The 24,845-nt window shown below is 51.5% G+C and overlaps 2 protein-coding genes across 9 annotated transcripts in view; one reads left to right on the top strand and one right to left on the bottom strand.

The window, feature by feature from the left end:
• Positions 1 to 5,349, top strand: part of DNM1 (dynamin 1) — a gene marked incomplete at both ends in the record, with an annotated part of 42,738 nt that extends 37,389 nt beyond the window's left edge. For 2 of the 7 annotated variants that reach the window (XM_080927499.1, XM_080927498.1), the window contains 3 exons: positions 897 to 1,138; positions 1,482 to 1,697; positions 4,821 to 5,349. In XM_080927499.1, the coding sequence (XP_080783625.1) occupies positions 897 to 1,138; positions 1,482 to 1,697; positions 4,821 to 4,881 (519 nt within the window). Of the gene's footprint in view, positions 1 to 896; positions 1,139 to 1,481; positions 1,698 to 3,375; positions 3,398 to 4,245 lie in introns of those variants that run through there. The other 5 variants (XM_080927497.1, XM_080927495.1, XM_080927501.1 and 2 more) reach the window with 3 other exon arrangements.
• Positions 5,350 to 5,981: 632 nt separating this feature from the next.
• Positions 5,982 to 24,611, bottom strand: GOLGA2 (golgin A2; the record flags this gene model as incomplete). 2 transcript variants are annotated; one of them, XM_080928165.1, is made up of 27 exons in its annotated part: positions 5,982 to 7,447; positions 7,536 to 7,692; positions 7,767 to 7,873; positions 7,973 to 8,075; positions 8,155 to 8,373; positions 8,561 to 8,646; positions 8,829 to 8,904; positions 8,984 to 9,229; positions 9,684 to 9,797; positions 10,042 to 10,379; positions 10,738 to 10,825; positions 10,967 to 11,074; positions 11,176 to 11,265; positions 11,778 to 11,919; positions 12,186 to 12,244; positions 14,006 to 14,112; positions 14,205 to 14,298; positions 14,381 to 14,443; positions 14,701 to 14,739; positions 15,502 to 15,582; positions 15,759 to 15,815; positions 16,175 to 16,238; positions 16,338 to 16,381; positions 16,627 to 16,719; positions 19,871 to 19,951; positions 20,857 to 20,979; positions 24,528 to 24,611. In XM_080928165.1, the coding sequence occupies 27 exons, from the start codon at positions 24,609 to 24,611 to the stop codon at positions 7,233 to 7,235; spliced, it is 3,078 nt and encodes a 1,025-aa protein (XP_080784291.1). In that variant the 3' UTR covers positions 5,982 to 7,232. The 2 variants fall into 2 exon arrangements, with proteins under 2 accessions (XP_080784291.1, XP_080784292.1); XM_080928166.1 differs by lacking the exon at positions 16,627 to 16,719.
• Positions 24,612 to 24,845: the final 234 nt, after the last annotated feature.

Here is a 24,845-nt window from a genome sequence, read left to right as displayed (position 1 = left end):
GGAAATACTTCATCTTAATTTGAATTCCAGGAAACTTACCGTTGAAAAATAAGACACTTAGGTTGACCCAAGCATGCGTGTTCTTCAGGAGGGGCTAGGAATCATGACTTTTTGAAGAATCTTACGCTGCTTTGAAACACACCCCATGGTGGTGCCACCAGACGGGAGCTGTGAAGAAGCAGGCCCCAGGAAAGCAGAACTGGGTTTGGAATGCTGCTGGCTTTCCCACAAGTTCCCAGTGTGATTCTGAGGCTGTGCAATCTGTTTCCCAATGTGTGAACTGCGGCCGGCGATAATAGAGTTGAGGACAGAATGCTCATGAAGTGTGGAGCAACACAAAACCTGGCACGTGGCATGTGGTCAGTAGATTTTGGACAAGGAGTCAGTGAGGTTGGAGAAAGCTGCAAAAATGCCAGCAGCTCACAAGATTGTCCCCGACTGGATGGGATAAGAATGTCTGGGGATTTGAAGTAGGCATTAAACTTCCACTACACCCACAGACACCTTTCACTCAATAAAAGGACACATTATATAGTTATATATTTGTTTTTTTTTCCCCCTTAAGGACTCAGGGCACTTTAAACTATCTTCTTCCTTATTTTGGTCCAGAGAAAGGCTCATCAACTTAGTAGGCAGTTGTCTTAGTGATGGGCTAGTCTGAGTCTCCTCCTGGATCTGACACCTAGGGCAGGTGACTTCCTATCCCGCTGTGTATCTCGTCTGAGAGAAGGGCACTAAGATGGGATTTGAAGAGACCTGCGAGCTTAGGCAGTAGTAGGCATCTGAAATACTAAACCCCAGCTTCCAGTTCTGCACCCAGGCCCAGCAGGTTTGGCCAGAGACAAGGTGACATGGTCATCAGGTTCTAGCCTCCTTCCTTCTCTGTCTGTGCACAGACCAAGGAGTTTATCTTCTCTGAGCTGCTGGCCAACCTGTACTCTTGCGGGGACCAGAACACACTGATGGAAGAATCGGCCGAGCAGGCTCAGCGGCGCGACGAGATGCTGCGCATGTACCACGCACTGAAAGAGGCGCTCAGCATTATCGGGGACATCAACACGACCACCGTCAGCACGCCCATGCCCCCGCCCGTGGACGACTCCTGGCTGCAGGTGCAGAGCGTACCGGCCGGACGCAGGTACCAGGGCCGGCCCCCACGGCCCCAAAGCCCCCCAGCCCGGGGCCCGCGGGAGGAAGGCCGGGACCGGGCAGTGGCGCGCCCGGATCTCGGGGGCTCCCACCTGGAGCGAGGGGAGGAGCTTAGAAGAGGGCGGGGCTTGTCGCGGGGCGGGGCTTGCCGTGTGCGCTGGCTGTCGGGTGGGTGGCGCCGCTGGGGACCCAGCTTAGGCTCCCACGCTGTCTAAGGCCGCTGTGGGCGGGGCTTGCTGCATGGGCGGGGACAGCCTGGGCTGAGGACAGGGTCTCTGCTGGGGGCGGAGCCGCTCATCTCTGCTCCGCGCTTCTGCTCTTGTCGCCCGTAGATCGCCCACGTCCAGCCCCACGCCGCAGCGCCGAGCCCCCGCCGTGCCCCCAGCCCGGCCCGGGTCGCGGGGCCCTGCTCCTGGGCCTCCGCCTGCTGGATCCGCCCTGGGGGCGGCTCCCCCCGTGCCCTCCAGGCCGGGGGCTTCCCCTGACCCCTTTGGCCCCCCTCCCCAGGTGCCCTCGCGCCCCAACCGCGCCCCACCTGGGGTCCCCAGGTGAGTAGGGGCTTAAAGTGACGGGAAAGGCTGCCAGGCGGGCGTGACCCGGAGGGAGGTGGAGCTGGATTCTAGATCCTCTGCCTAGAAGCAGAAGCGACCCTCTCCATCCTAGGCATTGGGGTCGCATTGCAAGGCCAAGGGACATGCAGCCACGGGCAGGCGGTCCTGCTCCATAGGGGGCGCTGAGTCCCGGAGGTGGTCGTTTATGGGAGGGGGCTCCGGGGCTCAAACACTTGCCCCCTTCTTTTCAGCACTTGCATGGCGCTTCCTTCTTCTTTTTTTTTTTTTTTTTCATTTTCTCTCCATGCCTCCCACACTTTGCATTTCTTAAACCCTTGCCTTCCATCCTCCTCCATTCCACCCTTTACTCACCCGGCCCAGCTCCTGGTGAGCCTAGACCTCAGGTCTAGATCTCTGACCCCAGACCCTCTCTTTGAACCATGTGGATTTCTTCAGTTACTTCCAGAGCTACCTCAATGCCACACTTCCCAGCCCTGACTCTTGAGCTGTTCCAGAGTGCTGTTCTGCCTCTGGCCCACAGTATCAGGCCAGGCTGTGACTGTGTGACCAGCAAGGTGTGATGATGTGTATGTGGGCGTGCACACGGGTATGAATGCGAGAGTGGCACCCAGGCATGGACTAGGACAGAAAGCAGCTGGGGAAGGAATCTGGGACAGTCTGGTGGTCTGAAACCAGATGGGGGTGTTGGGTAGGGACAGGGATCAAAGGCTACCCTGCTGTTATAGATCTCCAGGAAAAAAGGAATATACTTCATCCCTTGGCTTTGCCTTCTTTATCCATAACTGGCTTTCCAGGAAGTTCACTCTGATAACTACCTCAGTCTGCCCTGTTTCTACTGACTGTGGCTGGTCTCTGAGAAAGAACACATGATCAGACAGACCAATAGCATATTTTGGGGAATCTAGATGGCTGAAGGGCAGAACTTGGGACCACCACACAGCAAATAAAGCAGGGCTGGGACTATTCTGCAGGGCTCTGATGTCTGGAACAGTAAAGACAGGCAGCTTGGCATGGGACTGAGAGTCCAGACATGCCTGGTTCGCTTCCCTTAGGCAAGTCATTTTTCCCTCCCAGGGCTTTGGTTTCCTTCTCCTAAACAAGTGTATCCTGACATCTTCCCAGGAGAGTGTCAGATTGACAGGGACCGTGGGCTGATTTATTAATGGTAAATGGTAGGGCGGGGTAGGTTGGACATTTGTAGAAACTCAATGATATAGGGAGCCATGGAAGCTTCTTGGGAGGAAAAATGACAGTTGGATCCTAGAGCGCAAGCCCGATCCCTTACAGAGCCCTATGGTAACCTGTCAGCACACCAGGCCTGAGTGTGCAGGGAGCTGGTGCAAAGGCCTTCTGTGTGCAGGCGAGCTTCTGTGTTGTGACAGCTCATGTGTGTGCTTCAGTGTGCCGAGTGGCTGCATGTCCCAGATCCGTGCTGCACGACGTATTGGCCGGCAATGGTGCTGGGCACTGGGAGGTGGGAGGGGAAATGTATGCGTGTTTGTGGGCATGTGTGTTAGCGTGTGCATGCAGGGCCTTAAGGCCTCACAGCATGTGTGTGCACGCCCAGGCGTGTGCGTGTGCGTGTCCCCTAAACCTCAGCCTGGCCCACCTGTGTGTTTGTGAACTGCCCTGTTGATTCCGTGCTGTCTTTCAGAATCACTATCAGTGACCCCTGAGGAGTGTCAGCTACGGTAGGTTATGCTCTCAGCCTGCTGCATGAACAGTGTGTCTGCCCCTCCCTCCTTGCTGCACCAGCTCCATGCTGAGGACACCTGGGACCTCTGAGCCAGGCCCCTCCTCCTTCTGCAGCTCTAGACTCCTCCCTTTTCCTGCCCTCTTCCAGCTGGCTCTCACTTCCCTTCCCAGTGAGCCTCGGGACTCAGCGCCACCCCACTACTCAAGGCCTTCTTGTTTAAACTGAGGATTCTTGGGACAGGTTTCATGCCCAAGACGGTAGATATGGGTGCTCCCTGGAGCTGTCCAAGACACTGGACCACGATTGACAGCGTAGGGACTAAGAACTTGGAGAGGGTGTCTTCAGCTAGCCTCTGAAGGGGCCAGAGCTTTAGGGCCTCATCTTTATACCTACTCTGAACTATGTTGCCAAGATAAGAGCTTTCGACTTCCAACCTAGGAGCATGGGCAACTAAATCCACCACAGGGCAAGCATGATAATCATCTTGGCGGAGCCAGGGCTGACTGATGACTTTAGATCACTTAAGAGCCTTTGCCATTCTGCCGGCCCCTGAGAGCTCACAGGCAAGGCAAGGACAGGTTGCCCCTTTTCCATTCATCCTCGACATAGAGCACCTGTGACTAACAGCCTCCTCCTCAGCCCCAGAGCCAGCCCATCAGCTCCTACACTTGACCTATTTTCAGAGTGACCTGTACCTTTTAGCTGAAGGCACTGTGGTGTCTAATGACTGGGCAAGTCACCTTGAGTTCTGCCCGGTTGGCCACAGATCTGTTACCCTGTCCCAGCTCTTCCCCAGCCGTTGACGCTCACCCTTCTGCTTTTCCCCAGCAGGAAGGGCCCAGCCTCACCTACGAGACCTGCAGCCCCCCGGCCAGCGGAGGCTCCCCTCTTAGACTTATAAGTCTGTGGCCACAGGCATCGGCTGCCTGCCTCCCAGCCTCCCCAGGGTCCCCCTCAGAGGACTCCTGGGCTTTCTGACCACCTGAGGGGCCTCCAGCCATCCCCTTTAGCTTCAGTCTCCTGGTTCAAGCACTTCTGGCCTCATGGCTGTTACATGGGACTCCCTGAGGCTTGGGGTGGCCCTAAGCCAGTGAGATGGGAGACAGAGTGAACAGAAAAAAGGGAGGCCCTGTGGTGCATTGCCTGGGTGGTGTGTGAGAGGCCGTGTGTGTGGCAAGAGAGGGCCACCCAGCCTCTACCCAGACTACCCAATAGTTACAGCCCAGCACCTCCCATCCTCCCTCTTTCATTCATCAACTGTCAGTCTCTTCCGGGAACCTTGCCCACATCCACACCTGCCTCATCATCCCCTCTGCCTCTGCTGGAGGTGGCTGCTCTTGCCTTACCAGCTCTCCTTCCTTTTCTCTCTTCGGTTCTCTCTTGGCTTTCTCTCCAACTGCCAGCCGATCGGGTCAGGCAAGTCCGTCCCGTCCTGAGAGCCCCAGGCCCCCCTTCGACCTCTAACCAGATCCCTCCTACTCCTCGGAGACCTCCCTTACCAAGCCTGCCTGGACAGCTGTTCTGTGACTTGACAGTGGCTCCCCCGGCCCCAAAGCGTCCTATTCATCATCTGTGACTTAGTCTGTTATAGTGGTGAGCTGACACATCCAGATGTGATGTTGGTGAAAACTTGTGCCCCTCTGTGGTATTGCTCCTGCAACATTCTATAAATATCTATAAATATACCTATATATACATATATATACATATATATGGCTGACACAGCCTCGCCTGTAGTGTCAGAATCAACCACCATGCTGTCCTTGTGAAGTCTTGTGGTCCAACTACAAGGGAACGCTGTCATCCTGATATCCGCCCCTCCAATGTGCCACCTCCAGTGAGCCTCCCTTCCTCTTGGCCTGTGGACAGCCATCCCCTTGGCCATCCCCACCCAGCAGCAAGGGGATGCTGCACCAGCAGCTGTGCAGTCTTGGATGGCCACCAGTCTTGCTGTCTCTTGGCTGAGAATAAAACCCATTTCTGGATAGTGGGGAATTGTGTGTGCCTCTGCTGGTTTGTATTCTGTGGGGCTGAGAGAAAGGGAAGGTGTAAATTGGGCACTGAATGGAGGGGCAAGGAAAGGCCCTTGCTGGGGTGCTATAAGGTAAGTTTAGCAGGTCCTCATCCTGTGAATCCTGCTTCCACCACTAGGGGGCAGTATCACGAGCTCTGCCAGGATGCTGTGAGCAGCCTAAAGAACAAAACAGGCCCCATGTACGGACAGGTTAGGGGGAGAAGCAGACAGAATGTAAAAGGCCTGGCCTGGAAGTCCATACCCTTAGTTGCTGCACTCTGAGTTCCACCTATGTATAAGCCAGGCTTGATTCTGGTACTCAATAAGGAAGCCCTGTTCTTGTAGCCCCTTGGCAACCCCAACCCCCGGGATCTCTAGGCTTCAATAAGCACTGTACAGGTGATGGGTATCAATCAGCCCCGCTAGGCACTTCAGACCTTGGGCTCCACACAAGCCACAAGCCTGCCCTCGCCAGGCAGGACACATTCTCTGCTCAATGCCAACCTGATGCTAACCCCAGAAGCAATAATGAACACCCCAGGCCCAGCAGTATGGCTAAATCCATTTATTTCCCAAGTAAAAAGCAAAATAAAGAGGAGCTGCATCAGCTGCCACAACCTTGTCTCTTCCTCCTCTGACCCAACACTACCAATAAATATGTTTCCCAGCCCAAAAGAGTTATTAGAAGCTCTTCCGCACTTGCCAGCTCCAACCTCCACTATGATACAGGGGTGTCCCTACCCCGGAATATACAAAATGGTACACAGGTACAATATGTACACCGGGGGAGGGGAAGTCCACCCCGCCCCAGCAGCCTTTGTCCTGCTTGGTGTAGTTCTCCAATTGTCATAAGGCCTGAGAGAATGGTACCCACGTGCCCTGTCTCAAAGTGCCTCAAGAATATGGAAGCCCTCCTAAGTGGGATGCCTTCCTGAGGCAGTCAGCCCCAACTGCCTGGGGACCCATAAAAATGCTGCCCAGCCCCACTGCCCTAAAGTGCCTCTAAGAAGATGGGAGTTGGTCTGGGGACGTGCTGTGCCCTGGGTTCCACCCCCAGCATCACTACCAAAAGGGAAAAGGCAGGCAGTGCTGGGGGTAAATCACTCGGCAGAGTGCCTGCTTAGTACTGCCAATCACCAGGCACAGTGGTGAGGCAGGGGATCAGCTCAATATGTAGTGAATAGCCTGGGCCATGTAAGACACTATATAAAGAGAATGAAGATAAAATGGGGGTGGAAAGGACTGAGATGGTGGAAAATTAGGAGCCCTGCTGAATGCTAGGCCGATCTACCAGCCTGTGCTGCACCTGGTTATGAGAATCCTGCCAAACTGTTCTGCCCCAGGGTCCTGAGTAAGGTCTGAGACCCTCCAGCACAGTCTGCTCAGTCACTGAATCTCTGGTGCTCTTTCCCCAACAGGAGTTTACAAAGTAAAACTACCCTGGCTAAGAGGCAGATTTGTATTCTCCATTAATATAGGAGTCTGATCTTTTGGTTTTTTTAAACAGGGTTTCATGTAGCCCAGTGTGGCCTCAAACTCACTAGGTAGATGAGGATGGCCGATTCTCCCACCTCCACTTCCCAAGCACTTAAATTAAAGGTATCAGCCTTTTCAGAGGTGCTGGGGACCCAGGGCTGTGTGCACAGCAGGCAAATACTCTACCAACTGAGCTACTTCCCCAGCCCCTGGAGGGGGTGGAGTCTGACCTTATTATTATTATAAGGATAAGGGTGGCTGAGGAAGGGAGTGGGTTGGGGCAGAGCCTTTGGCTGCCCTTGGTGAGGCTTTGGCCACCAGTCTTTTACACAACCATGATTTTCACCTCGTCGTTCTCATCAGCACGGTAGAAAAAGGGTATGCAAGGGTTGCTACCCAGGCCTGGGCGCTCCTGAGGGTTCTGGATCTCACGCAGCAGCTGCATGATCTGCTGTGCAGTGGGGTTCTCGTGGGGAGCAGGTACCCCTGCCTCTCCTTGTGCAGGCTCTGTATCGTCAGCCAGGCTCACCTCCCTGAGGTCTTTAGAGAAAGGGAGCCGGGGGTCATGGCTCTGCATGCCATGGGAATCCTCCCCTTTGTGCCTACCCAAGACAACAGCTCTACTCACCACCCTGCTGGTCAGCAGCGCCAAATTCCTGGGAGCCTGTGGGCACTGGGGTGGGCACATCGGCAGGGTTCTGAGAGACTGCCAGGAACTTGCCCTGCCATTCATTGCGTTCATTCACAAGCCTCAACACCAGCTCCTGAAGCTCTAGCAGCTTGACCTGGAGAAAAGGAGCTCAGCCTGACTATCCCAGCCCAGACTAGCCAGGGCCTGGACTACAGAATTGAGGCTCACCTTCATCTCCTCCTTGTCCTGAGCTAGCCGGCTGATGTATTCTTCCTTCTCTAAATGCCGAGCCTTCAGCACTGCCCGCTGGTTTTGGTAGAGGGCAATGTACTCTCCTGTGGGGATGGCAGACAAGTGGGCAAGGCTCAGACACTGTGGCTCCCTCATCTGCCCCATGCTCAGCCCCTACTGCCTTAGGCTGGGCCCCGCCTCACCAATGGTGTCTGTTTCTCCAGAAAGCTGGATACAGCAGTGTTCAAGCTCCTCTACCCTCTCCTTGAGCTCCACTTTCTCCTGCATGACCTCCAGGAAGCGGCTCTGGAGGCAAGACAGAAATCTCAGAGAATCAGGAGCCCTGGCTGGCACCCACCCTCCCAGCCCCCACAGACAAACTTACCTGCAGCTTCTCCATGGCCACATGCAGGTCCTGGTTGCTCTCCTCAGACACAGAGTCACCCACATTCCTGGGGACCACCACCTCCTTTTCAAGCTTGCTTTGGACTGGGGCTGCCAAGTGAGCCAAACTCCGACAACGAGCCTTCTGCTCTCTCAGCTGCACACGTAGTCGGGCCTGCTCTTCCTCAGCTCTGGCTATAGCTGCATTAAAGAATGCCACCTGCACACAGAGGGAGGTATGCCCCTCAGGGAAATGTTCAGGACAAAGTGAGTAGGGAGAGAGAGGGTGCACCAGTTACCAGGTGGGAGACTGACAACTGGCTCCCAGGCACAAAAGAAACCAGAGGACAGGAAACCCAGGACCACAGAAGGAGAAAAGAGAAGGGGCAAGACAGAGCTCAGCTCACCATGGCCTCTCTACTGACTAGGTCTTCTGGGATGGTCAGACTGGGCTGAGGAACCTCCTCATCTTGCTCCTCCTGGTCCACATCTCCTGGGGGCAGACAGCAGGCTGTCTCCTCTAATAATCTCAGGAGGTAGACAGAGTAGGCTAGAACTGAGCACGCCACCTCTGTGTCCCCACTATATATACCCTGAGGCCAGCCAGTGACTAGAAAATGGCCAAAGCTTCCCCAAATACATCAACTCTAGTCCTCTCCTACTGGGCAGTCTTACCTTCCCCAGGGAGGACCAGGAGGCTTAGCTGGGCTTGGAGCTGTTGGTTCTCCTGGCTGGTAGCTTTTAGGCGCTCCTAAGGGGGCAGGAGAGAGTGAGAAGTGACAGAGGTGGCCAGGTCTTCCCCCTGGGCCTAGTCTTAAGAGCTGCCTCACCTGTGTCTCGTGAAGCTCCTGGCGGGCCATGTCGGCTGCCACCTTGCCCTGTACCTCCTCATGCTGCAACTGGTCCATGAGCTGTGTCTGCAGCAGAAGCTGCTTGTGCAGTGCCTCCTTCTCAGAGGTCAGCTGCTCATAGGCTGCCAAGTGCTGCTGGTAGGCAGCAGCATACTGCTGCAGGTGCGACAGGCACTGGTCCCGCTGCTCCTGCAGACCCTGTGCTTCTTGGCTCTTCAGCTCCACCTGCAGGACAGCTAGGGCTGAGGACAGGCAGTGCTGGCTGCCACAGCCTGAGCGCCTGCCTTCCCTTCGTACCCAGCCTCACACGGTCACCTTTCTCACTACTTTAGGCCCCAAGAGTGGAAACGCAGATGGAACCAACCCATTCTGTTCCTCACAAACTACTAGTACCTGATATTTTACGCACACTTTCTCATTTAACCTTTAACACCTCAATGAGGAAACTCTTTTAAGTTCAGTGAATAGGTTTGGAGACAGGAAGCATTTGAATACATGGATGTGAATCCAGCCTGAACCCAGAGCCTTTATAACCTACAACTATAAAAGGGCAGCTCCTGGCCTGGGCACAGATGGGGAGCAGTCCAGGGCTTCCTGTTCCAGTCTGCAGCTAATCTGTGATGGGCCTTGCACCCACCCTCCCCAAGTCCGGTGGCTGGCACACCGTGGTAGGCCTTACCGTCTCCTTCAGCTCTCCCAGCCTCTCCTGCAGCTCTCCCAGCTTCCTGGCCAGCTCTTTCTTGACATGCTGCTCTGACTGCAGCGCACTGGTAATTTCCATGTTCTCATTGGTCTGCACAGAAAGCAACAGACAGTAGGACCTAATGTGGCTGGAGTCCCCAGAATTGCATGTGTACCTCCTTCTCACAGAGCAGAAAAGGCTGCTGGATCATTCCCACACCCTAGGGCTCTGGGTCAAGAGGTGCCTTCACCACTACCACCTCATGTGAGGTGGACAGCACCATATTCCTTGCAGGTGCTGACCAAAAGGGGTGAGTGTGTTCCCTGTGAGTAAGGAGGGCCTGCAGGCTCCGCACCAGCCTGACGAAGCCGTTCTGCAGCTCAGCCAACTGCTCCTTTAGCTCGCGGTTCTGGGACAGCGCTCTGCTGATGGTGGTGCGGTCACTCTGCATGCTCTCCAGGATCTGCTTGCGCTCCTCCGCCTGCTCGCTCCAGTGCTGGGCCTCCCGCTCCAGCTCCAGCAGCCGCCCCTCCTGCTCCCGGTTCAGGTGGCTCAGGCTCTCATTGTCCTGCACCTGAGCCCGCAGCTGTCCTGTTAGACTCTCCAGTTCCTTCTGCAGCTGCTCAACCTCTCCCTGAAGCCGCTCTTCGGTCTCGGAAGGCCCAGCGGGAGGCTCTGGAGGTGGCGGCTCCTCTGAGGAAGGAAGCAGACAGTGAGGGGATGCTCTCTTGGCTCTACTGTGAGTCAGGCTCTCTGCCCTAAGCCTTGGCTTCTTTCTGTCAGGGTCTCAGATGAGATAAGTGTTTCAAGCCACTCTAGTACAGTTCTGTGGTGCTCAGTCACCTGCAGAGGTGTAGCAGTAGGCATGCCACCCTGATTTGCACAGAAAGGCACATGCTCAGATAGATGACAAAGCTTGTCACCTGGTCCTGACAGGGACCCTTTGCCCCCCTTACAGTGCCCTTACACTCACCTGCCCCCTAGACAATGCAAGCCACCATCATGGCCCTTCAACCCACTCCTGCTCTCCGGTCACCTTTGCCCTACTCACCCATCTGACTCCTGAGTTCGGCCAAGCTGGTCTCCAGCTCTTGTACCTGACTTTCTCTCTGCTCCTTCTCTTCCTTCAGCATGTGCACCTGCCCAAGGCACAGGGGGAGCTGGAGATCCCGGGTACCACTCACCCCCAGTCCCACCTCTGCAAAACCGAAGCCCCTAACTCCTCAGCTGCACCACTCGGATGCTCAGGAAGAGCGAAGACACTGGAGGCACGGCCTCACCTGCTCTGCCATTTGCTGTACCCTCTGCTGCCACATGGTGCTCTCTCCTTTCAGGTTCTCTGCATACTGGTCTCTCTCCACCTGGAGCTGTTTCAGTGACTCCATCAGCTGCAGCAGTCAATGTACAAGTTACACAGGGCTGTCACTGGTCCTCACCTGCCCTTGGCCACTGGAGACCATGCCCCTCCCCTCCCCCCACAGACCCTCACCTGGGCAACATGGGTCTCCAGCTGCGCCCGCTCCTCCATGGCCTGCTGTAACTGCTCATTACCGCCAGAGGCCTCGGACTGGCTAGAGAACTGTATGAGGGAAATGAGGGGTTAGGTCTGGGAGCCCATGCTTAGTGCTCCCCACAAGAGTGTGAGCTAGAATGACAACCCCTGGTCATTACCGTATGGCAAAGTGTCAGGAGTTGCTAAGCAGACTCCTGCATGGGCCATGTAAATGAAATAGAATGATGACATTTCAACAGGCCTGGTAGCTCCTGCCTGCAACCTCCGCACTTGGAAGGCTAAGGTAGGAGGATTACTGTGAGTTCAAGGTTCACCTGGTGAGTTACAGGTAACCCTGGGCTAGTGATAAGACTCTGTCTCAACAACAATGTAAAATGAAAATAAAGATGAAGTAGCCATCAAACCACCACTGAAATAACAGATCCAAAGTGTGGCCAGGGCTCCGTTGTTGAACAATTGGTAAATAATATTACCACAGGACAGGAGGAGGTTCCAAACTGTCCGCTTGGCTGCAGGTCACCCCCAAGGAGCCACAGACTTTGTGTCTGGGCCTTAGGGGTGATGGCTGCACCTCTCACCTGTTGCAGCAGCAGCTCTGACATCTCTAACTTCTTCTGCAGCTCCTCCACCCCCAACTGTGCAGCTGCTTTCTCTGCCGCCAGGACTCGAAGCTTCTCTTCCAGTTCTGAGTTCTGCTGCCTCAGGTCCTCATTACTTTTGCTGTGACCAGAGGCAGAGCAGAAGGAACCAAGAACAGAAAGGAACCGGTTTCAGAGTGACACAGGAGCCTAGTCACACAGCCACAGGACAAAGCACTGAGTCACAGTGACAGGCCTCAGAGAGACTGAGTTACCTGGAGCCACACTATGAGTCAGGGGCATGGCTGGGACCAGAGCACAGCTCTACACAAGCCCAAGCCTGTCTCCGCTGAGTCTCCACTGTGCGCACCGAGGCTGCGGAGAGCCCAGCCTCCTTCCCATTCTCACCTGTTCTTGTACAGCTCCAGCTTGAGGGCATCTCGCTCTTTGGTTAAGTCCTTGTTATACTGCAGATAGAGAAAGCTGAGTGGGGACCTGACAGGCTGAAGCAGCAGCTGGCACAACACCAATGGCCCCGGTGACATTCCACAGTGACGAAGCCTCCTCCTAACCACACTTGGCAATCTCCCAAGGCCTTTCTGCATTCTAAGTCTCACTGGTGATTCTGTGTGTTTGTTTTGTTTTTAAGGTGGGGTAACACTGTTATCTAAGATGGCTTCAAACTCCTGGGCTGAGATGGCTCAGCTTCCCAGTAGCTGGGACCAAAGGACCCATAGCCTTCAGGGTTGCTTTGTTGTGTTTATTTTCTATATACTGTGTTTTGTCTACAGATATGTCTGTACTTCACAAGCAGGAGTTACGGACAGTTGTGAAGCACCATGTGGGTGCTGGGACTCAAACCTGAGTCTTCTGAAAGAGCAGTCAGTGCCCTTGATTAGCAGGCCATCTGTCCAGCTCTGCTTTTATTTTTAATGAATAATAGCATTAGTTTTTTGCAAGGCTGGGATCAAACTCAAGCCCTTGTATGGGCCAGTCAATTGCTCACTACTGACCAACAACACCCTAGCTCTCTTTTAATTCTTCCCAAATATAGTCTGAGGGATCCAGGTAAGCCTAGAATGTACAAGCTGGCCTTGAACCCTCCTGCCTCAGTCTCCCCAGTGCTGAGATCACAGACATGTGTTGCCTTGCCCAGTGACACATAATTTTATGAGACACAGTCTCATGAAGATGGGGCTGGCCTTTAACTCCAGATCTTTCTGCCTTTTTCTTCCAAGTACTGGGATTACAGGTATGTGCTACTCCATCTGGTTCATTCCTTTGTATTTATTATTGTTATTAATATTATTACTATTATGACTACTACTCTTACTACTAATACACACACACACACACACACACACACACACACATATATGTTTTTTACTTTTTGAGACAGGGTCTCTCTACATAGACTAAGCTGTTCTTAATTTACAGAGATTTGCCTGCCTATGCCTCCAGAGCGCTGATATCAAAGGTGTTGGCTACCACCACCTCACTTTTGTCTTTAATAAGATCTCATAAGCAGGATGGTGGCAGTGGGACACCTTTAGTCCCAGTGCTTCAGTGGCAGAGGCAGGTAAACAAACCCCGGTGAGTTCAAGACTAGCCTGATCTACAGAACTAGTTCAGGTCAAAACTTCACGGAGAAACCCTGCCTCAAATAAATAAACAAAAAACCAAAACACATGCAGTGTATGGTGGTGCACACCTTAACCTCAGCATATGGAAGGCAAAGGTCAGTGGATGTCTATGGGTTCCAAGGGATCCATGGCTATACAGAAACCCTGTCTTAACCACAACAAACAGAAAACAGACACAAAAACAAAACCAAAAAAAAAAAAAAAAACAAAAACAAAAACAAAAACAAAAAAAACCCAAAATACCAAGCCAAAAACAAACAGAACCCTCAGTAATGGGACAGATAGTTATTCTTCCATAAGACTCGAGTTTGGCTCCCAGCACTGACATTGCTGTTCCAGGGGATCCAGGTGCCTTCTGCTCCCCCCAGTAACTAAACCTTAAAGTTATATATTTAAAAACTCCATAGGGATGAGCTCACTTGTACAGTCCCCAGTTACCTAGCAGGGGACTCAAACAAAAGCAGCCAGAAACGGCACGGTGCATGCTGAGCTGTCAGCAGCAAGACACAGGACCATGCAGAAAAGCCTGTTGAGCTCACTGTCCACCAGGAAGCTGCTGATGGCCATAGAAGCGACAAGTCTTACCCTGTCTGCCTGTTTCTGTTGCGTTGACACAGTAGATAGTGTCCGTTCCAGCTCTCCCACACGCTGTCGGGAGGACTGTAGACGGCTGGCAAGATCCTCTGACTCTCCTGGAACAAGAGAGGTTTAGGTGGAGCCCCAAAAACCTTCCCTTAGGACTGCCACGGCATCAGTACAAGGCTGAAGGGTGACCAGGTCCTACCTGCTTTCTGCCTAGCTGCTTGCTGAGTGTGGGCCAGAGCTGTCTGTAATTCTGCTTTCTCAGACACCAGGATGCCTATGGTCTGAATGTGAACCTTTGGAGAAAAGGCCATAAGTGCTGAGAGAAAAGAGAGAAATACTCTCCAGGGGACTTAGAACACTGCCTAGACCTCTCACCTGCAGTTGTTCCCTGAGGGCACCCTGCTCCTTTGCCAGCTTCTGCTGATAATCCTTCTTCTCCTGCAGGAACAAGGAAGTGCAGCTCTTATTGGGGAAGCAGAGGTGGCCCAAGGGATGAGCCCCCAGAGAGACAAAAATACTGGTGGCCCAGGATAGGCCCCACCACAGGACAGGCCCACCATGAGGCCAGGTTATCAAGAATTCTATGGAGGACGACACCCTGTGTCTTCTCCTGGATAGAAGCCTGCAATTCTGAGACCTCCCTGACCCCCATCAGTCACAAAAGGAGAAATATAGAAACATAGAAATTACATTACCTTTTCCAGTTGATCCAGAGTGTCTTGGTTCTGTTGTTTCTGTGGGAAGATTCAAAGAAAACTGACTAGGATTGGCCCCTTTCAAGACACCCCCAGACCAAGCAGGAGAATGGATTTGAAGAAGGTGCTCAGACACACATGGGTACATGAACTGACAAACTCCTCAAGCTCCCAGGGTGTTCTGGCTGCTTCTCACTCACAACTATGCAACTGGGTTCACATTAAAGGACTAACTCTAGAAACAAGTTTGAGAAAGATGACTACCCTCTGCCAACTAGGGACTTGGCAGAATGTGCTGAATTAACATTGAGCGTGTCTTGTGGGCACGAACATGAGAAATGGGAGAGCACTTGTTTCTGACGATTCAGTGAGCCTAGGAACTCTTGCCTCTTATAAGTGGACAGAGGTCTCCGACAGCCTCCAATTCTGCCTCAACAAGAAATTCACACCAGGAAATGTGTGGCCAAAATCAAAGAGCAAATTAGGAGCTGAGCCAACAGGACATGGGCTCCTGACAACCAATTGGGCTTGTGTTCCCTTCTACTGGAGGTACCAAGCTCAGGACAAGTAAGGCGAGGACTCAGGACAGAGTCTGGAGTACAGAAAGGAGGCAGAGAGAAGAGCAACAAGAACCATGCTGCATGCTCTATGCTCTGGGTGCCTCTAGTTGAGAATGAAACTCCCAGGTTTACCATTCCCCCTTGGTCCCAGGGGCCCCCTAGTCCCTTTCTTCAGAGCCCAAAGGGGAAACTGAAGCCCAGGACTGGCAGCAAGAATCAAAGACCCCCACTGGACTCTTACCAATTCCTCTATCGTGCTACTGAGTTGTTTGTTTGTTACATGGCTGGAGTCCAGGGCTACTGCTAGCTCTTGGTACCGGCTCTGAGGCGCATGCAGAGAGGAGGAGTTGGAGGAGGGATGGGGGGAAAGGTAGAGAGAGCATCATTAGGGGTGGGGATGGTGAGCTGTCTCAGATGGCAGCGGGCACCCAGGTCCCTGTAGGAGGAGATAGGTGGTTGGCGTAAAGGCTTACTCGGCCATGATTCAAGGCCACTCACCTCCAGCTCCTTCATGTTGGAAGATGTGAGGCCCTCCCCGTTGATGTAGGATGAAGACTAGGAGAGACAATACCTCACATGGAGATGCTCTGTGACCCTCACTGTCTAATCCCTGCAGCCTTACTCCCCCCATCCCCCACAACTAGCAGAATCTGCTTTCCTGCTCACTCACACCCCCTTTGTGCCACTCCTCATGGCTCTGATCCCACTGTGGGTCAACCCTGCCACTCAACAGCTGTCACCTGGGACTTTTCACACCAGGATAAAATCACATTGCCCATTGAGGTCCAAATCCAAGTCTTCTCCAAGTATGACAAGAGCCTCTCATGAATTAGTCTCTTGAGAATCACTGCCTCATTTTCTACCAAACTTTCCTTTCCTCTCTACCTTCTTCCTGGACCCCAATCCTGTGATACCTCAGACACAAGGCCATTGAGCTGTTGAGAAAGTTGTCGCAGACTCTCAGTCGATGAGAAAGTCCTAAGGGAAGAGATGTAAGATCAGGGGTGCAGGTAGTTAGATGGGAACGGGGCTCATGGCCAGAGGCCTGCCCTGACTCCCTCAGTAGGGAACACTTACTTGGTCTCCTCCATGAGGTTAGAGCAATTGCCAGCATCATGGCTCTGTATGGGTAGAAAGAAATAAGGTAAGATTATTCAGCTTCTGCTTACCATCACACAGGGACACAGTGGGCTAAAGTCATCTCAACACCCATCTTCCCCAGCGCTCCCCATCTTGGCCTCCCCACGCCAGGTTCCAGGAGCAGCCCCTGGACTAAGCTATCTGAAGAGAAAAGAGAGTTCAAAGAACTTTGGGAGGCCTTTGGGAAGCAGACAGGAGGGTGGCAGGCAAAGGGAGAGGCACAAACCTGAGTGAGATCAGCATCGGGGGAAGGGACGACACCAAGAAACATAGTGTCAGCAGCAGCAGTTGGTGCAGAAGCAGTGCGGTCTGTGGGCACCTGTCATAGAACAGAGCAGGAGGGTTAGAAGACCATGCAGGAGAGAGGAGCCTCACTGCTACAGACATGAGGTGATGGGGCAGGCGGGACAGTACAGCAGCCGCAGCCGGGACAGGACAGTTGCATGCTGGGAGCTACTGGGGTACAGACATGACCTGCCCAAGCCTCAGGCCACTTAGTAGCATTCTGAAGGGCTCAAAGCAGGGACTGCAGATCTCCTTCCTGAACACCCAAGGAACTAGTTCCCTCTGGAGCTCTGACCTGTGGCAGCCACAGCAGGTAGAAAGTGCCAAGTCCAAGAGGCAGAGAGCTAACTACCCCTGATTCTATATAGGCCTTGCTCCTGGGACAGACTCATCAAGGTCCACATAACCATTCTCCCCTCTCCTTTTCCTTTCCTGCCTTCCCTCCTCCCAGACCCACGCACTGTCGATTCAGAAACAACTGGACAAAGCAGAGAACAATGGCTGCCTTTGAAGTATTTAGGAGATCATGTGAGCTTCCTAGAAAAAGCAACCAGGGACCAACAATCCTAGGCTTTCAGGTATGGCAGCTTGTAGAAGTCTCCCTATTCCCTGGCAGGAACTGTCTGCTTGACAGCTGTACCCAGTTGCTCCTAAGGCTCAGGCCTCACTTGTTTGTTTTATTTTCTGAGACAGGGTCTCAACTATGCTATCCTGGCTGTCCTGGAACTCACCCTGTAGACCAGGAAGGCCTTGAACTCACAGAGACGTGCCTGACTTTGCCTCTCAGGTGCTGGGATTAAAAGCATGCACCCCTATGCCTGGTAGTTCAGGCTTCGCCTTTAGACTATGTCTCTGGCTTAGAGGTCTTCTCGTGTCCAACAGCCCAGATAGGTAGAGGATGGGAAGACAAAGGGAGAGGGACAGAAAGTTCGGGCCTGTCCAGCAAGGCTGGAGGAAGTGGCTATGCCTCCAAAGAAAGAGCTGCTTGCTTTCTGTAGCCTTCAGTCTCAGCCTCTTGAGATGCTGACCAAATTTCCTCCTTTGAGCAAGTGAGAAAGAACCTCCTAGAACTCATTCTCTTCAGGTTTACTGTGACTATGTCCCTGCAACCCATGTGACTGTCAGTTCTGAATCACCCATAGGTGTTGCCTTGACAACATCTACAGTTGAGTCTAACAGGTAAGACCTCAGTGGGAGCTGGGCACTCCTAAGACAATCTGGAGGTGTGACACTCGCATCAACAAACCCTCCTAGGCTCTGGGTCCCTTGTAGCATCTTAGGAACACACATCCCTAAGACTGGCAACATTCAGAGAGACAAAAAATTAATGAAAATATTTTTCTGAGTACCTTTTGGTTTTTGTTTTAGGTCTTGAAACAGGGTCTTTCTGAAGTTCATGCCTGCCTCAAACTTGCTATAGAGCCAAGTTTGATCTCAAGCTGTTGACCTCTTTTCTGCCTCAGCTTCCCAAAAGCAGGCATTATAAGGCTAGGACACCATGTGCTGTTGGAAGACTTTCAAATGTTTTGTGAGCAACCATGTAACTCCCCAATTTAAGTTAGAGCTAAGTATGGAGTTCTTACAAAGTTCTCACTCTCCTCAGAATGCCCTACCCCATCAGAAAATTTTATCTTCCCATAACTTCCCGTGTTATCTCTACTCAGGAGATGACAATCTCCTTTATTCCTGGAATAGAAAGTAAGTTACTAATTTGAGAATGTTTTCAAAAACACAAGAAAAGTCTTCATTTCTGGAACAGAGAGGCTAGGTGCTCTGGTGAATCTGAAGCCCCGGCTCTGTGTGACTGACTCCTTAGCACAACAAACACCAAATATGTGCCCCTGACTCCCATACACACAATGTGCCACGTCTGAGCTGAGTACTGAGGCACAGCAACTGAGCAGACCACAACAACTGGCCAAGATCAGCTCTGGTGGCTGAAAAAGAGCCCAATGCCAGCCTGCAAGTCCTTACCCTGTCCATCCCCAGCCTCACAGGATATGGCCTTGGCTGAAGCCACCCCTTCAGTTGGACAGAAGCCTACTCCTTTTGTTTGGTGGATATCCCCTGGCACATGTTAACTCAAGAAGTACTAAGTTATGTCCAGGAGGCCAGCTCTGAGCCCTGTGAACACAGGCCCTGTCTCACATGGATGCCCCGAGTCTCTGAAAAGTCAGCTCTCCACTACTCTGCTCAGCTCTCTATGTGCATGAACGTGACCCATCTTCCATCATCAAAGTAGCTGCAAATGTCCCTTCTCCAGCCTCGAGTCCGCTGGGAACTAGCTTTCCTGTGGCTACATTGGGCACCCTGGCGGTCACGGAAACTCTTGTCCTGTGCGTCTAGTCTGGTATTGGCTCTAGACAGGCTCTCACTATGTAGTCCAGCTGTCTTGGGATTTGCCATTCTCTTCTCTCAGTCTCCAGAGTGCTGGGCTCACAGGCATGGGCTACTGCACCTGGCTTGTTCACCTATTTTTGTCACTGTTTAGCCTGAGGGCAGATTCTCCTGGTCACTCATTTGTTAGCTAACTTTACATTTAGTTTCTTTTTCAAGACAGAATTTCTCTTGTGTAGTCCTGGTTGTCCTAGAACTCACTTTGTAGACCAGGCAAGGCCACTTCCTCTTAAACTCAGACATCTGCCTGCTCTTTGCCTTCACAGTGCTGAGAATACAGGCATGTGACATCGCTGCCTGTTGAGGGTTTCTTAGAAAAGTCTTAATCCAGAAACTACACTATAAATTCACTTTCATATAACCTAATGTTCCTAAGTTTCAAACCAAAATGAGCTCATAAAAAAGAACCCCAAACTTCTATGGTCTAGATTTTTCGAGACAGATACCCAGAGGGCAAGACCCACAAGGTGTTTTGTGTTTCATCTGTCCCAGTCTGACAGCACCATGCTGGGCATTCATAAACCCTAGTCTCACACATCTGAACTGAAAATTGTTTCCCCAATTAGCTTTACCTTTCAAGGTGGGTCTCATCTCCTCTAAGATGAGAAACGATACAGGCAAAGGAAAAAACTCAATCAAGCAAGCAGTTGAAAACGCAGACATAGGGGCCAATGGTTAACTGAGGCAACACAAAGTAAGCCAGTGGCAGAGGGTCCCCAAAGCAGGGAGACCTCTGTGGCATGCACAGCTGGGAGAGCAAGCCAGAGGGAGTCTTGGCACTGCCTCACCTTCCTCTTGTCTAATGGGGGGATCGAGACCCCATTGGAACGGTTAAGGTCGGACACCAACACCTTCAGAATGTCCTGAATCTACAGCAGGCGAAAAGGGAAAAGAAGGAGGGGGGGAGATGAGAAAGAGGGGAAGGGTGGGGGAAGCAAGAAAGTCAGGGCAAGAAGAGAAACAGTCAGGGAGATGGAATACTCAGAAGCACAGATCAGTACCCAGGCCTGTGCCAACCTTCCAACCAGCCACCTGCTGCCTTGTCAGAGGCAGCCCTCAGAGTGAGCAAGAGTCCCCAAGGGATGCAGTCAGTACACCTGACAAAGGCAGCAACTCAACATACACAAGACCCTTTCCGCAGACCCAGTCCCCATGTCCACCTTAAAACCAGACTCAAATAAGACTTCACTTGTGCACTGCTACAGTAAGCTAGTCACCATCATCCCGTCAGATGAAGGAACTAAGTGTGTGTGCAGGAACTTTCCTGAGGTAACCCAACAAGCTCATGACAACGATGGACTTAACACTCAGATCTCCTCTTACTAATGGCTCCTTCGTGGAAGCCTGAGAACAATGATGTTCCCTCTGGCCTGGTTTCTACCCCAAACCAAGAAAACCAAGCAGTACCTATTATTGGCTCATTGTTAACTCCACAGCAGACCCTCCACTAGGGAATTAACGGAAAAACAACCGAAATAAACTTCACTTAAACTTTATAGATATACATTAAAAATATCATTTTATAGATATGTAAAAGAGGTTCAAAGAGTTTGAACTACTTGCCCTAAAGCGTATCATATTTCTAACTGATGGAGAGATAGAATCCAGACTCAGATTTTATTTTTCTGTGTTGAGATAAAATCCAGGGTCCCTTTCGAGGCAAGCCCTCAAAGCCAGAATTTTTAAGCAGCACCTGACATTTCCACCTGAACCACAGCCCTCCCCACTTCCTTCTACCCACCCCCATTCCACAGGAATCTGTGGAAAGACTCACATTCTCTGGTGACTGACAATCACTGGCAGTGGTTCTCTCTGGACTATGGCCATTTTTAATCTTTTTCTTCTTCTTTGCTCCTGCAGGGACCCCTGGACTGTTCTTCTGCTGATACTCTCTCAGCTGTGGAGAGGGAAACAGAAAGAAATGAAAGCCACTTGCCCTCACTCACAGCCTCTACTCCAGCTTTCCAGTTTATTGAGGTTTTTGCTTGGTGTTTCTGAACGCATCGGCTGTTTGAGACAGTTTCAGGTGTCCCAGGTTGGGCATTAACTCACTATGTTAGATGAGGATGACTCTAAATATCTGATCTTCCTGCCTGAACCTCTAAAAGCACCAGGATGACAAGTGTGTGCCACCATACCTGGTTTATACAGTCCTGGAGATCAGGCCTAGGCCCTATGCAAGTTAGGCAAGTATTCTACACAGTGGGATATTTCATGCCCGGTTTCTTTCGATGCTGTTTTTATAAAATACTTTGGTTTTAGAATACACTGGTGTTTAGCCTGCATGTATGTCTGTGTGAGGGTGTCAGATCTTGGAGTTACAGGCAGTTGTGATCTGCCATGTAGCTGCTGGGAATTGAACCCAGGTCCTCTGCAAGAACATTTAGTACTCTTACTTGATGAGCCATCTCTCTAGTCCCCTATAAAAATACTCTAACATACATAAGTCTCATGTAATGGAATGGTACCACGATTCTACAAGATATAGTAACAACCCCTTAGTGCAGAGGAAATGGCATGGCTAAGAAGGCAGTAATTGGGTTGGGAATGTAGCTCAGTGGAATACTTGCCTAGCATTCAAGAGGCCCTAAGTTCCATCCCAGCATCATAGACACATGCCTATACACACAGACACACAGAGGCAAACACGGAATCTAAACTCAATCTTCTGATACCCCGCTCTGTGGTTTGCAGCTCCCAAGGGAAAAATCTAGAGGTAGAGATCAGAAAGTAAACATTCAGTAGGCAGGAGCTGGCTGGGTGTGCAGTCACCTATCGATAATCCCAACTTCTGGGAGCGGCAAGAGGCATGAGAGGGAAACCAGCCGGGGCTCCGAAGCAACCCCCAGTTTCTGAAGACAACAAGCAAATACATGAACCAGTAGACAAGAACTATATCCTGGTCCTTAAATCCCACTCCTCTTTTCAGGACATCTTCTCTTGCTGGCATGGTGGTGCACACTTTAGTCTAAGCCCTCAAAGCAGAGGCAGATGGATCTCTGTGACGAGATGAGGATAGCCTGGTCTACAGAGCAAGGTTCAGGCTAACCAAGGATATAGAGGAAGACTCCGACTTTATTCTTATTTTTGAAGTATAGTTTATGTGCATGAGTGTTTTGCCCATATGTATATATGTGCAAGGCATGGTATACCTGGTGCCACAGAGGTCAGAAGAGGGTGTCAGAACCCTCGGAACTGGAATCACAGATGAAAGTGAATCATCATGTGGGTGCTGGGAATAATAAAGATCCTGTCTTTAAAACATGTATGTGTGTGTGCATACACATGCACGCATGTTTATATATTAGGAGAGAGGGTGTACACAAGAATGTCAGAGGACACATGTATGTGTGCATACTATGAGAGGGTGCACAGGCATGTCATCCTACATACAACAATGTAAGAGGACAGCCTCAGTGCTGCTTCCTCTTTCCCACTCTCAGACAAGTCGCTCATTACCACACACACCAGGCTAGATGGCTCCTCAGTTTCTGTAATTCTGTCTCCTCTATACATCTAGTTAGATCTGAGCTTACAGACTCATGCTGCCATGTCTGGTTTTATATGGAATCCAGGAAATCCAAACTCAGGTCCTCCTACTAGTGTGGAGGTACTTTACCCAATGAGTCATCTCACTGTCAAAAGCCTAAGTGCTGTCAACACAATCTCATGTCAATGGTTTCTTTTTGTCATTGTTGTGCTGGGGATTGAACCTGGAGTATTATGCATGAGAGGCCAGAATTCTACTACTGAGCCAGATATATACAGCTTCCCTTCAAAAGAAAAAGAAACAAAACAAAAAAAACAGGATTGCTGGGCACAGTGACCTACACCTTTCACCCAGTACTAGGCAGGCAGAGGCAAGCATCCAGGAGTACATAGACCTTGTTTCCAAAACAAACACAAAATTAAGTTTAATTTTAAAAAGATTGTATGTGTATAAATGTGTATTGTATGTTTTTGCCAAATGTATGTCTGTATATCATGTACATGCAGTAACCTAATTGGCCAGAAGAGGGCATCATACACAACCTCTAGAACTGGAGTTAGAGATAGTTGTTAGCTGACATGTGGGTGAAGTGAGCTATATCCAGGTCCTCTGCGAGAGCAACAAGTGCTTTTTACCTGCTAAACCTTCTCTCCAGACCCAATAGTGAGTATTACATTCACCAAGCTGGTCTCAAATTCCATATATAGATAAAAATAACCTTGAAGTCCTGATCCTTCTGCCTCTACCTCCAGAGTCAAGGAAATATAGGCATGCATTTCTCTGCCCAGTTAATGCCATGTCAGGATCCAAGCCAGAGCCTCATACATGATAGGCAAGCACTCTTGTCAACTAAGCGGCGTACTGAACAGCCCTTGTATATACTAGACAAACATCCTAACAACTTAGCTCCACTCCTAACTCCACTGGGGCCGTTTTATCAACACATATTAAAGGTACACGACATTACTTCCTAAAAGTGCTTCCTAAGGTTTACTTCCTAAACTTTACAGCACGACAGAAACCCATGAAGGCACAGCTTTAGTGAACACGGGAACAGAAAGGGCACAGCCTAAACGTCACTGCAGAGAAAAGTCTTTACAAATCTATAAAAATGCCATGCCCAACTTTTATGGGTTTTTTTTTTTCCTCTCAAAAGAAGCATAAAAAAGTGATGCTTCTCATGAGAAGCCTCGCATGCATCCTGAGGTTTTCATCACCCCAGTCTGAAAAGACAATCTGGCTGAATTTTAAGCTGTTAATAAGTTCAGTTCCCCAAGAAACTGATCAACACTACACATGCGCTTTGCTCCAGAGAGATTACAGTCTCTCTAGAGAACAGAAAACTGAAAAACCTCAATCCAAATCAAACCCGTTCTTCCATGCCAGCAAGGAGCACTGACTGTGTTGTGTACTCACATCAATGCTAAATTAAGGGAATGTGGGCACCTAAAACGTCTCCCCACTCAATTCCACAGTCGGTCTCCCTTCCAGGTGGAAATAGGTTCTCCACCAGAGAAATAGGAAAAGGGGCAACAACATTAGGTGAGTAGGTGGGGCAATCCAAACCAGACTCGGAGTAGTAATGACAGTTTCGAGGGGGGGGGGGACTGTGACGTAACTGCATTCCACTCCATACTACCAACGCCCGAGTCGCCTACAGGGCCAGGACCGAGGTCCTTGGAGACAGGTGCCCAGGGAGGTCTGGATCAGAGCGTCCCGAGCTGAGGGCTGAGAGAGACCCTGTGTCACTGACCAAAGTCACCTAGGGGCGACTGAGAGGGCGGGGGCTGGGTTGTTGAGGGGGCGGGGCTGGCTGAGAAGACTTCACTGGGGGAGCCCAGGGCGCTGAGGGGTTCTACCCGTGTGTCTCGGGAAAAGCTGAGACTCTCTGGTCATGGTCTTGCCGTTGGAGGAGCTCGGGTGGGGTCAAGGGGCCGCGACCCGGAGCACTTTACCTTTTTCTTGGCCGCAGCCAATTTGCTCTGCCTGGTTTCTTCCGACATCCCGGGGCGGGGAGGGGGGAGGCGGGGGGGCCACATCACCACGATCCCGGCAGCCACCGCGGAACTGCTTCCGGCAGCTAAGGCTCCTCTACAAGTGCCAGAGAAGGCGGGTGCTGAGCGTCACTTGTACGCTCGGAAACCCGGCGAGACCTACCACCTCCAAGCCTATTGGTTGATGAGGACGATGAATGACAGGGAGGCGTGGTCACGCGGTCTCGAGGCGAGAGCAACGGGTGGAGTCAACGATGAGAGCTGCGCGCGCAGTCATGA

Source organism: Micromys minutus (assembly GCF_963924665.1).
Source record: "Micromys minutus genome assembly, chromosome: 13".
Lineage (NCBI taxonomy): Eukaryota > Metazoa > Chordata > Mammalia > Rodentia > Muridae > Micromys > Micromys minutus.
Note: the sequence above shows the minus strand (reverse complement) of the source record. Positions and strands in the feature narration are given on the sequence as shown.